Source organism: Bactrocera dorsalis, chromosome 2, assembly GCF_023373825.1.
Source record: "Bactrocera dorsalis isolate Fly_Bdor chromosome 2, ASM2337382v1, whole genome shotgun sequence".
Lineage (NCBI taxonomy): Eukaryota > Metazoa > Arthropoda > Insecta > Diptera > Tephritidae > Bactrocera > Bactrocera dorsalis.
In genome coordinates this window covers 4,708,910-4,727,065 of record NC_064304.1, presented here as the reverse complement: position 1 = coordinate 4,727,065, position 18,156 = coordinate 4,708,910, and the positions used below count along the sequence as shown (strand labels likewise).

The following is an 18,156-nucleotide window of genomic DNA, read 5'->3' as shown; positions in this document are numbered from 1 at the left end:
ATGTTCTACTCCAAGGCCTGAATCGAAGCTGAATTGTCCGCATAAGCTAAAGATTTTACTCCACAGGAAAAAGTCTAACGGTGTTGTATCGCACGATATTGGTGGGCAATCTACCGCCCCGGCTATAGTATATAGCTGCCCTACAAACTGAATGATCAGAATCAAGTTCTTTAAAAAAAACTTCTTTATTTGTGAAGGGTGTTCTAGCTTCCAACTACCGAAGTTAAGGTTTTTTCTCGTTCTTAACAACCGTAGGTGAGTTGGTAAGTGGAAGTTTTTTCATTTCAACTAAAGTTAAGGTCACATCCATTGCCGAGTTTAGCGCACTCGAATAACTCACTAAGAATTAAATATAATTTTCGGAAATTTCTGTGTGTATATGTGTGTAAATATATTCAAGATTTCATGAGATTTCTTTAAAAAATTCCAAAAAATTTTTTTGGCGATGGCTTATAAATGACAATTTTTGTTGCTAGCGTGATTAAAATTCACAATAGGTTTTCATAAAACTGTTCTTCAACGAAACATCGCAAGCAGCTTCGAACACACTTAAATGAGAATATAATGAGAAATTGTTATTTTTGTAAATTTATATATATTAACCAATTGATCAAATAAAGCGGGAAGGTTGAGTAAAATGAATATTTGAATTTCTAAAAATTTATTTTGTGACACAATTAATTTACTTTTGTAAACAGTGTTTTATGGAGCGTCTACTGTCTTTCATAAATCTTTCGCATTAATCAGCCACTACTTTCCGCACGACTGTGTCATTTCTAAGCGCTGATGAATTGTTGCATATTTTTCAAAACGCAAAACAATAGATAATACCAAGCAAGGAAGTAGAGTACACACACACACACATACATATGCATACCTACGTAATAGATTGGCTGTTGTCAACAAGTTGCGTCAATGTGTTGAAAGTATTTATCTCCTATTGTTGGTCAACAGTTAGGTGACTGAAGCGATTGACAAGCGCGAGGCGATACAGAAGATAAAGAAAATTTTGAAAAATCAGGCGACAACAACTACAGCGGTAACAAAGTAACTTATTGTTGTTGTTGTGTGCGCCTAAGCGAGTTGAGTTGCAGCGGCATAAAGGTCATTAAACGACTTTCGGGAATGACTAGGGAGACTTGTTTTTTATGCTTTTATTTTCTCCTTTATTTCGCTTTAAGATTCTTATTTATTTGACGTCGTTTCTCTTTTATTTTTTAAATGAGCGGACAAAGTGCACAAACAAACGGTTTATGCTAGATGAGTTTGTTGTTATATTTGCTTTTATAGCATACTAAATTGCATTTGAACGTGATTAAAGGCCAGCTATGTACACATGTATGGTTTGTGTGTGTGTGTGTGTGCGAAGGCTTGCGTGCAGCGGTAGGCGCAGGCGCAGCTAGCCGATATGGATATGTGAAATATGCTGCTCAACGCTGTAGATACTGTAGCGGAATGCCTTACATGTAAACACAAGCACACATACATACATATTAATAGAAGTGAGCATGTGTGTGGCTGTTTGAGCAGTTGGTCGGGTCGCTGCCTGGTTGTGAGTTTGACCGATTCGTCAGCTACTTCACACAGCTGTGTCAATGCTCACGTGTAATTTTTCCACAATGATTTACTTACGAATATGTGTGTGTGTTTGCGTGTGCTTGTATGTGAGGATATAAGTGTGATATATAATTCACTCGTTATCAGCATGAAGTACTGTTGTATTTCACTAACGGAGTACTCTACAAAGATTCGATTGAAGTGACATGAAATCAACAAGTACCACTACATACACATCAACGTAACCAACGAAATGTATATTCAGGAGTGTGTGCGGTTTTGTGCATGTGTTTTTGCTGACTTTCCGCCTCTACATTGCTACCACGCCTCTGTCTTCCTTCCGCAATTTCATATATTTCCATGCATTTCATTTATGTGTCGCTTATCAGTTGTACGACAACAACAACTACAAACGACCACAAAGTCATAAGCAACCACACAAAGGCAACAAAACACATAGCTGTAAAAACTGTTGGGTAGTTTCAGCAAGCAAGCAAGAACAACAGCCATAAAAGCAAACTATCAAACTGATAAGAAATGTACAAAAATAGGAACACAGGCACGTCCGTGTGGAGAAACCCACAAGCGAGCGTTGGGTGGTATTGGAGCGAACGGGTATTGCTGGAGCGAACAGAAAGAGAGTAGGAGAGATCACGTAAATAAATAAAGAGCACTGGCGAAGAGCGGCGGCATGAATTTTGGGGGCGAACACTGCAAGTTGTGAGTGAGTGCGCTGCTGTTGAAACATTATTCAGCGAAGTGGCAGCAGGCGCGTTAACACCAAAAAGCCATAACGAAAACATTTCGGCTGTGCAAATAGCAAACACAACAGCCACCACGAGTGCGGTATGTGTGTCGAAGTGAATATGCTTTATTTTTAGTGTGTTTGTTATTGTTTGTTTGAGTGCCTCTCACGTTGTGAGCACGCTGCTGACACTTGTTTGGCTCCACCAGTGAATGTCATAAGCTCTGGGGTATGCTTTTGGTGATGCACACATATATATACAAACAAATATACATATATACAAAATATATTCATATGTATGTACATATGCTTATACATATTTATCTGCTTATTCATTTATGAGTCAAGATAAGCGCTAAAAGTGTCTTCTCTTTTCTCGTATCCGCATATACATTCTGTACAGCATATGTACATATGTATGTATGTATCAGTAAATGTGAATAATTTGAACACACATACCATGCATATGACTATTTAATTTTGCTCGTAGAAATTTTCTTTGACAGCCACGTTAAAGCACTAGTTACAAACTAGTTACTAATGAACAATTTGCTTGAATTTTGGTATTGTAGCGTTGTCTTGGATAAAAATTCTTCATCCAAGTCTTTATCTCAAAAGACCTGGGTAATATTTCATGAAGATCGGTTGAGTAGTTCTCGAGAAAACTTGTCAATTGATTTCAAAAAACAGTTTGGAGAAAAACGCGTTTAAAGACGGCGCTCTTAGCCCAGCTAGTCTCGAGCGCACAAGCATCTCCGAAACTATTTCTCGGATCAACTTGAATTTAGTACAATATTCTAGAGATGTTGTAAAATTTAATAAGAAAATCGATTTTTTTTAAACCCGTAAGCCCATGTAATCCCTTTATATATCCTCTTCAGGGCACAAAAAGTATCATACATACACATATTAGTGCTTAAAATCTTCCACTTACTGGTTGGTATTTTAAATAAAGGGAATCGGTAGTGAACCTTTAAAATACAATATGAAAATGTAAAGTACATTTTTAATAGGAAAAGAAAAATAAAAACATGTATTTATAAAGCGCATTTTTAATAGAAAAAAATGTATTTCTTATAAAATAGAGGTTTAAATAATTTTCAATAGCCGTAGAATTTAAAGGGGGCCTCCCTAAGTCAGCGGTTATCTTTACTTCATACCTCATTAAATACGTAGCAACATGTTGCGCTGTAAAATATTATTAAATTCACAACTCTCTAACAATCAAATCAATTTCTTTAAATAATTTGTGCATAAATAATAACAAATTGAACTGCTTAAATTACTTCTCAACCGCATGTTACTAGTTCAGGAACTACTTTCTTCTATTCTCAGTGCTCCTATTTACACTCAATTGCTTACCCATACACCTACAGCTACATATATGAGTGTATTGCCGCTACACACACACACTCGCGTACACATGCGCGCTCTTACCACACCAATAGTGCAGCGCTGGGAGAGCGCTTGTGAGAGCAGCGCTCAACATTTCCACTTTATTTTCGAGCGTTATTTGTTTAATGCTTTCTGCCTCACCATTTTCGTTTAATTTAATTTCATTCCATTGCAATTCATTTTGTAAGTCAGACATTTCACGTTTTCCTCTACATTTTTGTTTAACGTCACGTCACGATACGAGTGTGTACGATTTGCTGTGTGTTTGTCAAAAAAAATTAACGAAATTTAGTTGCCCAATAAAAATGTGTGTTTAAAGCGCCTAATTTATTTCATAGCTCATTATATAAAAATATTTAAAAAATCTTAAAAAAATAATATAATAATAGGTACAATTATAGAAAATTTTTGAAAAAAAATATGTGCATATGATTTTAAAAACTGTTAACTGTCGCATTTATTGGATTTAGTGGAAGCTCGGAGTGTGCGTTGTGGGTGTAAGCTACATAAGTAATTCGTCGTGTGTTCATTTGCTTGCATGTAAATATATGAATTTTATGCGATTATTGTTATTGTTGTTATAATGACGTTAATGGCGTCGTAAATTAATTTAAGAGTTATTCTAAACGGATAAAATTGCTTAAGCAATTTCTAGTTGTGTGTTTCGAGTACTTAATACATTGTTTAGTTATGTAAACATGCCATATACTTATGTGTGTATGTATGTATGTATGTCAGTACAAGCAAGTGGGTGTAATGAGCAAGGCATTGCTGCTACTGAGATGGTGTTGAATATGTGTTTGTTTAAATGTATTAAAAAACTTGTGAAATCACAATTTTTAATGAAGAAAATAATGTCTTAATTACTCACAGAAATTTTATACTTCTGAAATTGCACTGAATCACTTTTGGCGTCTTACCTAAATTACAACGCCTAAAACCATGCTACAAATACTTAGCGCAAAGTTTTTATATGAAAATAAGTAGAAAAATTACAAAAACATATAATAATCATTTTTATAAAAATTATCAAAGTTTGCCAATACTCAACTGACTACCTTCCATAGCTAAAAATAAAATATTTAAACAGCTAAACGCCTAAAGCAGTCCTAAACGTGTTTTGTTCTACAACGTGTGCGCTAAAAATTATGCTACACAGAAAAATTAACAAAATTTTGTTTTTCAGTTTTTTAATAAACTAAATGAAGTTTTTGTTTCAAAATCGCCCTTTACTTAACTGCCGAACTTCTTGTCTATTATTAATTAATTTGCGCCCATTCACAAGCAGACACAAAGCCGCCGTTTTTCTCAATTTCTTCAAACTCCACTGCTTTCTTCTTTAGTTTTTCTTTTAATCGCCACTTCTGTCAATTGAAAATATTTTATTTCGTTTAACATTCAATACTTCAAATACAAAATACAACAAATACAATAACTTGAAGAGCAATTCCTCTAAACAGACGATCCACCCCTATTTGCAACGCCCCTCCCCGCGCTGTACTTATGCATTTAACAGTTAATTAAAAGAAATTGAAAGATAATAACTAAAAAAGGGGGAAATCACTGTGTGACTTCAATGCGACACACTCCATTTTTATTACCGCAAAACTGCGAAATAACAACAAACACAATCAGTAACAACAAATACATAACATAGAACTAAATGTGGCAAAGTTATCAATGTCTATCGAAATGCTCGAAACTTGCAGCGGTTTGAGTTCAGTATTTTTTTTTCTTAATTGACGACTGCATATGTATGTATGTGTTAAGTATAAATGCTATCTAAAATATAAAATATGTTCGTATGTATGTGCATGCAAGTATCACGCATATCTACTTATGTACGTTACGAGGTAGCGTTGATAGCGCGACTTCAGCGAAGTCAAAAAAAAAAAATTGGTGTAAGAATGTGTATAAATATATATGGGTTACATACTTTATATGTATGTAAGTATGTATGTACCTTATTACGGCAAGCATATTGACAACATTTAATATTATAATTAAAATTAGGTTAAATTCGTTAAGTGCAGCAGCTCGGGAAGTTCCATGTTTTCAAAAGTATTCCCTAATACACTTATATGTGTATATACGCACATACATATGTATATACTATGTATTAGGGCTTTTGGTTTTCAACTAGTTGACTAACCTGATTAATCGCATAGTGTATTATTCGAATAATAATATTCGGTTTGTAGTATCCGGATAGTCGTACGTCGTCGACTATTCGAATATTGTATTAGGCATTCATTTTTTATTTTTATTGAAAAAAGTGAAACAACCTCTACATATACATACATATAACTTTATAAAAACTCTGGCTTTATTGACATTTTTTACATTTAAAATAAGCAAAAATCAAAGTGTGCTCGGATTTCATACAATTTTCAATTATTCAAATACTGGTAGAAGAGCAACTACTCGAATAATAACAGTAGAACGAGTAACAGTTTTAACACGCAATGTTGCGACTTTTCCAATAGTATTAATTGGTTAATTTTCATACTAACGGTTACAAACCGGTTATTCGAAAAATCGGTTCTCAGGTTATTCGAATAATTTTCAAAGTATTAGTATGTATATTATAAAGATGCAGTTATTAAGGTATTACATGGGTTTCATGATTCCAAAATTTGTTTTTAAAAATTAAAAAGAAATAATTATTATTTTTAACGTCTTATTTAACTCCATACCGCAAGGTGAGACAGTTTTTTTCGATGGACTGCCAGAAGTGATGTCGTAATGACCGCGATTTGAGTATTTTTCATTACGAATTTCACAAAATTTTTTGTAATATTTATGTATGTGTCTTTGGATTATTAAAAAATTTTGAATAAAATATTTCACTTTTTATAAGACAAAACAAGAAACACTCTTGAAAATAAGACGTTTTTTTCTGTAGGAAACTCATTTAACGCCCTAATAGGAAGCCATAGAAACACAACATTTTTATTCAGATAACATCAAAAAATCAACCACTTTATCTCTCCATCGAAAAATTTATTGTTGAAATTATCTTTGAATAAAGGAATAAAATTAATTTCGCAATTTTATTAAACATCTAAAAATAACTAATGCGAAAAATGTGCTTTGAAACAAAATTTTAACATATAAAAAGTACGTGTCACGTTGTTTGTCCGCGATGAACTCCTAAACTACTAAACCGATTTTAGTAAAATTTATGCCACTGTGTCCAGTTCGAACCAACTTAGAAGATAGAATGGTAGGAACAAATCAACTGTAACAAAACAACTTTATTGAAAAGTTTGTTATGTGAAAAAAATAGTATGAAAAGTATACCCCAGCAACGCGTGGCCGGATCCACTAGTAAAGTTTTATAAACAAAAAAAAAACTGTATTAAACATTTTTTACATACATAAAACATTCACGAAAACAGCAAAATGTTCATATATTCTCTTAAGAACCTTTTGCGACAAGGTTTATCACAATGTCATAAATTGTATCAAATTCCCTCTAAGACTTCAGAGAAAAAGCTTAAATATTGTTAAAATATGAAGGCATATGTACTACTTTTATCAAAGTATACATACTTATATTAATATCTTTTTATGTGGTACATAAGTACTTAAATATAACAAGCTGTGTCTACAGAATGATCGTACAAAACATTATAGTAAATATGGAGCACACAATATTTAATATTTAAATGGAGAATAAACTTCCTTGCTTGTGTTTGTTAATAAAGTATAAGGTGTTGCATAGGTTGCGTGCTCTGGCTATTCCAGACGTTATTTACCATGCTGAATAAATACTTTTGGGGAAGTACCTTGTATTTATGTCTATTGAAGTGCCCTGCATACCACAGCACATTATATTTCAAATTTTAATTCACCGCACTCTCGAAAAGATAAAATTTTTAAGCATATAAGTTTGATTAGACAATAAAAAAGTACAATATTCAAGCAATTGAGCTTTGTAGGTTATCTGAAGTGAAGCGGAGTAAAGAAGAAAGACAAATAGTGGAAATAAATAACTAAACATTTCCTTATATAAGCTCTAGAAACATTTCCTTTCATATGAAAATTTGGTTTGCGCTTCGATTCACTATACATATACACAGGCTAAAGAGAGTTGCGAGCGTTTAGTTGCCACATTTTTGTTTCGTTTGATTGGCATTGTAATGATTTAAAAACTGGAAAATTAATTTGGATTTTTTCAGATCTGATACTGTTGAGGATGTCATATTTATTATTATATTTTCTTAGCCTGACGAGCTTTTTTCATGCAGTTACTTAAATATAACTCAAAGCTATCAAATATTCATAAATCTCGTTCAAGTAAGAGTTTATAGGCGGCAAGTTGATTCTCAATATTTTTACATCTTTGAAAGTTGAGTGCTTTTTCTTGCAATTCGGAAATGTTACTGTCAAAAGTTATAGGGCTAAAGAGGCTCATAACGCTGGCGATTTTCGTTATAAAAAGAAACAATAAAATAGCATTTACTGACAGTTTGTGAACCACAATAAAAATCATATATGCAGATTTCGCATTTCAGTTGCTAGGCCCTTTGTTAGTGCCATTTGCTTGTGATTATGCAAATTTTTTGCCATTTTGACTTCAAAAATGAGAGCGCTGAAATTGAAAGTTATATTTATCCCAAGCAAACACATTCAAATACTCTCTAATTATTATGTAATGCACGGTTGTAATGTGACGAAAAATCTTAATAATTTACAAATTCATTTGTAAGAAAGATTGTTGCGCTGTGACAGCCGCTGAAAATTAGCCAAATCATAACGCAAAGCAGACGAACACAATGCGCGGGCATTGAAAAAACGAAAGCAAAAGCGATAATTTGGGCAATGCCGTCGTCAGGTGGATAAGTTGGCGCTTCTGTGCTAATCAATTTCGCCATCTGCCGACAGCAGACACACACACGCACACAAACTCACTCGTTATCCAATATGCATGTGTGTGTGTGTATGTGTTTTCGTTTAATAAAGCGCGAACTTTTTGTTTTTTTTGTTCAGTTTGAATTGTGACTTTTAGAAATTTTCTGCATCGCATATTTTGAAAATGGGAAAATATTTGCAATAATTTTTTGGCTGTGACAGCCGCAGAGCAGCGAAAAATATTTATTTGGCAGAGTTTTGGCTTCAAGGACACAGCTTGTTGTAGCAGCCGCAGCGTTGGGCGCCAACACCCAGCGTTGCAACTTTCGAACTTTTATTGTTGTAATAAGAGTATGAAAAATGTGCCACGAACACACGCACACACGTAGCCACCACACGTGTGTATGTGTTGCTGTGTGCGTGTATAGGTGTGCTTATTATTTGCCGCTGCGGAAGCTTGGCGGCTGTGGTGCCCATGGAATTTCTTGGCTGGCTGCTTGTGCCGCTGCATTCTGGTGCAATGTGTTGTCAACAGCATGCCACAGCAACCATTTCACTGTTTTTGTTCAATATGCATTTGCTAAAAGGTATATTGTTGCCTTTTTTATTTTTATCAATTTTACTTTGCTTACTGCTGGCTCTTTTTGTCAACTTGCCAAAGCGATGAGTGTCAAGTGGTGTGGACTTTATTATTATTATTATTTTTTTTATCATTTGTGGTTATATATGTGCTTACAAGTGTTCTTATATAACATTTACATGTATCTAAGTATGTAAATTAGCGTTTATTAATTGAAAAGATTTTTTCACCGCTCAACTGGTTTAAATTTAAATATTTACTTGTTATCGTCTTTGCAAAGCCAATTACTAAGCTTACACGGTTCCTAAGCATACTTTGATGGCGTTTAGTTAAACACCTCTGAGCTCATCTTCGTTTGTTATGGCATTTGCTTGGCAGCGCATTCAAGTTTTACCGCTATAACCTCACAGGTTCTACTTCTGCAGTATTCAACAATTCACGTATTGCTTTTATTTCAAATCTTCGTGTTGTTTTTGAAAAGCTTGAAATGTTAATCGGTTGTTTAGTGATTTTTGAGCAAGTGCGCAGCTTGGCGTTGCTTTTCTTTGTTGTTGGTTTTCGTTTTCAATTCATAAAAGCAGTTTGAATACTTGAAACTGGTTGCCATTTTGATGTATAAATTAATGATCGTCCGCTTTAATGATCGCATGTTGAATTGCGACTTTGAAAACGAAGATTACGGTGCAGAAAATTTAGTGGCATCATTAGTGAGGGGCATATATGAAAATTTATTACTAACCAGGGGCTGAAGTTCCGGTGCCTGTCGTAAATGCGGCTATAAATATTCGTTGTAATTGAAATAGCGCTGATTAGCGCGTCGTACATTTTAGGGAACGCAAATGTAACAATTCGAGTGATGAAAAAAAAATTTTAAATATTATTTATTATGTTAAAAACGCTAACGTCAAATAAAATTGTATTGAATTGTATAATTTTAATTTCTTGATCAAATTAAATCGTTCATGTCAGTAATTTGAGGCGATCAACTATAGTCGATATCGTTATATAACCCAATTTGTCGCAATAAAATTTTAACAGTAGCTTAGAAAAGCTTTTTTGAGTAAAGCTCTTGCAGAAAAAAATTAAATCTACGATGGCGCTAAACAAAGGTCCTCTACTGCTGCAGCGATTCCGGTCTTCTACATGAAAAAATTAAAAAAAAAAATTATAAAATTTTACTAGTAGATATAGCCCATACAATGAGCATCTCTCAAAACGGAAATCAATTATTGCGCTGATTGAGTTTTGTGGCCATACTTTAGAAAGCTGTAACTTTGAAACTAACTCAGGTGTCAATATAAAATTTTAGTATCTAACTTTCAAAAGTATAATGTATCAAAATTTAAAATAAAACTTGCAAATCTAAAATAACTATAATTTTTTATCGAAAAAAAATCGATATAAAGTTAAATGTAAAATTAGATTAAGCTTTCCATATACATATATACCGTTTGCATATCATTTAATTCTTTTATCTTTACTACAAAGTTAACGATAATTTTATCGAAATCGATAACAAAATTATTGACACGTTAACGAAATACATGATATAACACCGTTATATAATTTACGAAAATATTCCGTGTGCATATCTTTAATTCTGTTATCGCTATACAGTGTTATCGAGAATTTTATCGAAATCGATAACACAATATATTCCGTCTCCATATCTTTTAATTATTTGATCACTATTACAAAGTCATCGATAATTTTTATCGAAACCGATAACACAATTATTATCACAGTAACGAAATACATGATATAACGCCGTTATATAATTTACGAAAATATTCCGTGTGCATATCTTTAATTCTGTTATCGCTATACAGTGTTATCGAAAATTTTATCGAAATCGATAACACAATTTATTCGAGAATTTTATCGAAATCGATAACACAATTATTAACACGTTAACGAAATACATACATGTTATCGGGGTTATATATTTAAAGAAAACTTTCAGTAACTTCATTGTTTGCCAAATACTCTGATGACTAGCAGAGCGAATCTATCTAACTGACATCTAGAGCATTTCGATTGTAAAACCATTTGAAAAAAGTCATTAAGTTAAAAGCTTTATTGTTACTTCGATGGCATTTTCTTGTGCTAGTTTTTACTTTGTAGCGAGTACTTTTCCTCATTTCTTAAATTTTAATATGACCGCAAAGCTTTTATCGCAGTTTGAAAGCAGTTTTTCTTATGGTTCAAGCGTAATTTGTTTTCGTTTTCTTTGCCGAAGTCACAATCTTCAAATTTCTTTTTCGTGCAAACGCAATTTTTCTCTACAAGTTCAACGCTGCTTTTGCTATTGTTGTTATGCATTGTCGTTTGCAATGGTCAAGGCCATTTCAAAGCTATAGATGAACACAGCGCAGCGGCAAGCGAGCAGAATGCGAGAAATATTTTAACAAATCAAGCAAGCAACGAGCGCACAGCAGTAACAAATGAAAAAAGTTATGAAATTAATTACAATAAAAAATGAAGTATAAATATATGAGAGACCGGTTTAAACCTTCGAATAAGAATTCAACAAAATTATTTTATTTTTTTTTTAATATAAAAGTTGATTTCAAAATGCTTGTCTCATCGCCCTCCAATTTTGAATACCCGCTACTGATGGGGCTTTGTTACCGAATTGTTGTAATTTTGTTTACTATTACAAGTAGATAACTCAAAATCAATTGACAGCTGGGTATTTATTTCGGAGAAAAACCAGTTCTTATGACTAGGTGTGTGAGTAATTTGCATACGAGCTTTTAAGCTGAAAAAATAACCACACATAATTTGAAAAAAAAAAAACAAGAAATAATAGCAATTAAATCACCGCTCGTGTAATTCTACAGCGTTAGCTCACTCGAAATTTGTTAAAAAATACTCGTGTACGCCAAAAGTTTGGAAAACGCCCACTGGCATTTGCTCCGACACTTGTAATGTGCCCTCGAAGTTAGATGTTGTTGTTTTCGGCGCACGATTGTTTTTTTTTCTGAGCCGGAAATATTGTGTTTTAGCAGCAGCAGTTGCAAGGTTAAGTCATCCTCTAAAAATTTGTCTAAAAAATTGAAAAAAAAATTGAAAAAAAAATTGAAAAAAACTTGTAATGGTAAAGTTTGAAAAAGAGTTTTTTTTTTAATTGCTGGAACCACTTAGATATATAATTAAATTTTTTACATTCGCTATATTGAGAATATTTGTAAATTTTTTATCGATATTTTTAATCGATTTCCATATATCGTGTATAAGTTATGGATACTTTTTAGATCGGAAATTATTTTTCATCTAAGCATACTATGTTAAGCCCCTGAAGTACTTTAATTTTACGCACTAGTGTATTACGGAAAGTTCTAAACAGCTTTCGAAAACGCTCAAAAACAAATGGTTCGAAACTGCATTAACAATACACGCTCATAACTGGACTGGTGATCCATTCATTGGCATGAAACATTTTCAAAATTTAAAATTGGGTTTTCAGCTTTTTGTGTTTGCTTGTTGTTGTAAATACATACATACATACGTATAACTCAAAATAACTCTCATTCCAAAACATTTAGAATAAATCGGAAAGTTGTGGCTTAAATATGTATATATAATATTGAGCATTTATGCGAGAATGTTATAAGTGTTTCAGACAATTTTTCAACTCAGACATTAGCAAGTTGCTTAAAAATGAACGAATTGTTTGAAACGCCTAGTTAGATAATATTCTTAAGTAAACAATAATTGTACAGAAATAAACAAAAATAAATTACTTTTGAGGTGGTTTTAAATCGTTAGTCGAAAATGTTAGAGAGAATATTTTTTTAAATTTATTTGCGAGTTATAAATAAAAATTGTTAAATACGGTTGAACTATTAGGAGATTCATAAATTTTTAGAAAACGTTAAGACTTCGAATCAAGAACTTAAAAAAAAAACAAAATACTTAATAAGAGAGAAAACAAATTTTTAATTTTCATTTTATTAAAATGTAAGACAGAAATTGAGCAACGCTTGCTTTTTTGTGCCACGGATCTCTAATTGAATAAAACTTTTTATATTTTAGGGACTTGTTCCAAGACAATAAAATATAGAAACATTAAAAATAAAACATGAATCGAAAAAGCTTTCGATAAATATAAATGGTATATTCTAATGTCTTTCGCTCGATCGAAAGTCGAACAAATTTGCAGTTTTTCATGACAAAATCTTCTTCGCTACTCTTTTTCCCTCTCTCTCTACATGTATCTATCTCTATTACTATTTGTCTGTGCATAAGAATGTAAATTTTTTTAAGTCAGCTTTGTCCATCCAGTCATCTAATCGATAAATCAATCGACTTGCTGTTTAGTGTTCGGCTTGTTTTTTTTGTTTACTTGCTGCCTCTTTTCAGCTCATTGTAAAAATTTATTCGATTATCGAATGTGTTTACCATTAATCGTATTATATTACATAAATTACATACTTACTTATATGAATAATTGTGCGGAAAAATATTGATAAATCGCCAGCGATTTATTACTATTAAATGTTGTCTTGTATTTAATTGTTATTCTTATTATTGTTATTATTATTATGCTGCATTTATTCATAAATATTTTTTTCTTTTTTTCTTTTTTCATACAAACAAAAATCAAATAATCGATTCGCACATTCAATTCCACCACAAAACCACCACTACCACAACCACCACCACCACTACCACTACTACTACTACTACTACTACTACTACTACTATATACTACTATAACTACTACTACCACCAACTACCACTACCATCCAAAATAAAGGACCAAATAAAAGCATCCCATAAACGTTTGCGTGTTGCATTTGCTTTGAGCGACGAACTCATCACAAGATCACAAGATCAAAAGTAGTAAAAAGACCTCAGTGAACGTCACAGCCACCAAACAAATCAGCCATCACAACAAAGTCATCAGACCAGGCAAAATTACCAGTTACCCAAGTCCAAGTCAATCGTGTATACAGTGCATCCAAAAACCATAGCGCTGACAGTAAACAAAAGCATAATAAAAACGCACTCAGATCGGAATAACGGTGCGAGATACGAAGCCAATGCGTTACAGTCCAAACAATTGACAGTAAGCCACAGTGCGAAACAGCGCAAAGTAAATCAAGAAAATAGAAAAGACGAAAAGCTCGGTATTTAAGCTGTAACGCTTGAAAACAAGAGTATCCGAAGCCGATCTGATCGATCTGTGCGATAGTTAAACGCATCGACTGCATTGCATCGTCTCGCATCGATTTGTAATCGAAAACAAAACAAAGCAAAAATCACTCGTCAAATCGTCTCGCATTTGCATTTCTCTGCATCCACAAAATTGCTTCAAGTAGCAAACAATCATCATTGCGACACCACATTGGGCAGGCCAAGGGGGCGATTAATTAGAAAATTCGAAAACAAAAAACCCTCACTCACAAGCAGCTCATATGCGCTTACGAAGCAAAAGCGAGTTTTGAACACACATCTTTAGGAGCGTGAGAGAGCGTGCTGTACAATAATAATAAAAATAAGAAAAACAAAACAGTCAAGCAGTCAAAGCAGAGATCGAGCGTGTAAGGAGCGTGTAGAAGTAAAGTCAAAGTCAGTCAGAGCAGATCGTTCCATAGCAAGATTGTACGCAGTTTCGAAATCGTATATTCGAACGGTGAATAGAAAAGTTGGAAAAGACCAAAATAAATAAAAGAAAGAAAACAGCAATCACAACAAACACCTCAGTTCAATCATTAGCAATCAACCAAATCCAAGAAAAGTTAATAACAAAAGCAAAAATTTGCACGTGCTAAACAATTATTAAGCAAAAATAGGCGCACGTCAAAGCAAAAAGCATTAAGACAAAAGCTAACAGTTAAAATAAGCAGTAACGAAACCAAACCAAAAACCACCACACTCACATACCAAATCATTCAAGAGCAGTTAGTAGTGCGAGTAGTAAAAATTCAGGTTAAAATGGCCGAAGACGCAGCTATGGAAACATGCCCAAGCCCCGAAATCGGCGATTCTAGAAAAAGGCCACTAGATTCCGATCCGGAAAATGAACAAACCAAACGCTCACATTTCAGTTCCGGTAAGTCTCTTATAAAATTGCCTCTATCATTTACAAAATCACCAAAAATAAAGCAAATCAAGTTAAACTAGAAAAAAGTAACAAATCAGAACGTTAAAATTAGGAAATCCCATAAACGATTATATCTCTTTCTCTCTCTCTCTTTTTTTCGCTGTTTGTCACATCAGGTTTACTTCAACATTTGTTTCTCAGAACTCTTCCTCTCTTGTCTGCTCCTTGTTTTCACATGTAAACTCATCTACTTTCTCGCTTTTATTATCTATCCTTTACTCTCAACATTTCAATATGTTTTGTCAACAAAAATATCCGCTCCATTTTAACGCAATTAAACTGTTTCGAGGAGTTGGGCGCAGATCAGCTATATGTAGATAATGTTTTTAACGTCTCAACATACATACTGCCGCCATATTTGTATGTATGTACATAAGTATGTGATGCCTTCACACGCCTCATTGTAGTGCACTCATAAAAGCGCGCTCTCCTACAAACATTCATAGCATTGCATATAAACAATACGAAGTGTGACGAAAGAGGGACTCTCTTGGAAGAGACCTGGTGTTCTCTAGCATGTTAACGCAGGGCTAAAAGAATTACGAAAATTAACGGTGTATTTGGGCACAAATTTATTTAAAATTTAAATTTTCAACTCTCGCGTAGTCCCGTCTACTACATATATGTATAGTGCTCAGGAATCATTCGTTAAAATACATAACGTGAGGTTCTTGTCTTTTATAAAATGTTGTGAGTTATAAGTAATTGATGTTCTCACGCCTAAAACTTGCTTCAATTCAAAAAGTGAGCTTAATTTTCTGACAAAAACCTTAACATCATTTTGTGTGTATAACTCGAATGAAATAACTCATTTTAATATAATCTAAGAAATATATATAATTAATTATATAATTTAACGCTTCATCAAGCATAAATTACGTAAATTATATACATGATTTATGACTATAACGGCATTGTGAAAATAAATGCCTCCAAACATTAAAATACACTCGAGTTTATAACTCGTCGTATATACAGTTGAGCAGACAACAGAGAACCCTATCTCTGCTAAATAGGAATTAAATTTTATTAACCTGTAATATATGTGTGTATACTTAAAGTTATATAAAACATAAAAAGCTTGCTTTGTTTAAACTTCTACTGCTTTGTAAATAAGATTTATGCAACACGAAGATACTCGTGGAACATATGTAAATTGCCTTGTTTAGTTTGTGATTAGTATATAAGTCAGTAGGTGATTCGATGGCTTACTCTTAATCAAGTACTACAAAATAGTGCTGGTTCAAAGTGCTCATTCCATATCACTGTCCAATTAGTTGTGATTGCCTCACATGCTGTCGTTAAAAATACTGTCCCGTTGCTCTAAATGTTTTCCTAACTTTTTCTCTGTGATTTAAAGCAGCAATAAAAGCTTCTCCTCATTTCTCTGGTTGGAAACAAATACAACGCTGCGCTTGTCCAAATGTCGTACGCAATAAGGGTTAAGAATGAATTTCTGCAGTCTTCTTCTACTTGCATTTGGGTGACCAATGCTGACATACTTAGGTTGCCAAATTTAATGCTAATTATGCGGAACTTTATGCAATGTGTATATTTTTAATTTATGTTGTTTGAGGAATGGGGGTAACGCAGTGCGCATTTATGTAGAGTTGCTGCACTTTTCCGAAGGTAAAATAATTGGATTATATGTACTTAAATGGGAGCGTCGCGGTTTGCTTTTCAATTTTAAAAACTTCAATCCATGAGGCGCTGTTAATTTGGAAGCAGGGTTTTCTAGGCTTTCTTGTTATATAACTGCTCTTCATTATCATGGCAAGGGTTATTTTGGCATGGTTTTTTTGACAGTCCTTTGTCAATGCGCCTTTAACAATTTTCTCTTAAAAAATGCAAAGTCCAAAGTGTCTAGTATCGACTTAACATAAACCAAATGAGAAAAACTAATTTCGTTGGCACTTAAAACATGCTTGATATCACCAGAGGCTACTCATTGATAGCGACTAGCACTACACCGAAATATACCAGTTAATGTACTAGTTAGTTTTATCTCGCTCGCTGTTGTTTCTAGAGTATGAAGTGTCAATATATGTAAGAATATGTATATGCATACAATAAAATACATTTTTTACTAACTGACTGACGTTCGGTGTTCTTCAAAGTCAACGAGAACACGCTCGTCAACAATGCTCTTCACATGTTGCCATGTATTTAACAACTAGTAGTGAGCAATTAAAAACAATAAATATTTGAAGGCATCACATAAGCAATTGAAAATGAAGGCAACAGAATAATTAAGTGTCAGTGCAATGTGGAAAGGGCGAGTTATTGTGAAGCACAGCAAAAAGGGGAGGCTGCTATATAAATCAGTTGCTGTTTTGTTGCAAGAAAATCTTATTGTAAGCAAATAAAAAGTATAGTTTGTAGCAACGAAAAAAATATTTTCTATTCAAAGAGAAGGCAAGTGTTAAAAACTTGGTGAATAATTTGTGATAATTGAAAGTACTCCAAACCTAGAATAAAGACGCATAAAAGGGCACTAATTAGTTATTAAAAATTTTGTTATTGACAAACTTTGCTTCATATGGTATAATTAAAAGCTCAAAAGTTTATTTAAAATTTATATTATTTTCTGGGTCAGTCAGTTGCATGTTAAGTTATTTAAAATTCCACGCATTTACATTCGTGACATGATTTAGCGCTATTGGTGCTGCCACATATTTATACATTTATGGTAAAAAATGTCAAATATGTCATGTGATGCTTATTGCTTTCATATGTACACCCTGCAGACACACTAGTATAGAACTACATTTTCCAGTTGTTGTGTGACCCAAACACCTGTCACCCTCCATATCACGTGTTGCCGTCAAATTTTTTTCATTCTGCTATTGTTGTCACGAAAAGTGCTTGCATATCTTCGCAGGCACTTAACATATTCCATTCTATTCTACT

The 18,156-nt window shown here is 33.3% G+C and overlaps 1 protein-coding gene across 17 annotated transcripts in view; it reads left to right on the top strand.

The window, feature by feature from the left end:
- LOC105225842 (RNA-binding protein Pasilla) overlaps positions 1 to 18,156 on the top strand; it is a 109,715-nt gene that overhangs the window by 27,525 nt on the left and 64,034 nt on the right. For 12 of the 17 annotated variants that reach the window (XM_049448157.1, XM_011204497.4, XM_049448160.1 and 9 more), the window contains one exon: positions 13,897 to 15,195. The exons of 2 other annotated variants lie outside the window; for them this stretch is intronic. Coding sequence is in view for 4 of the 15 variants with exons in the window: in XM_011204497.4 (XP_011202799.1) it covers positions 15,078 to 15,195 (118 nt within the window). In the remaining 11 variants the exon portion in view is untranslated. Of the gene's footprint in view, positions 1 to 3,503; positions 4,005 to 4,098; positions 4,238 to 13,896; positions 15,196 to 18,156 lie in introns of those variants that run through there. 3 more of the 17 variants (XM_049448167.1, XM_049448162.1, XM_049448168.1) reach the window with 3 other exon arrangements.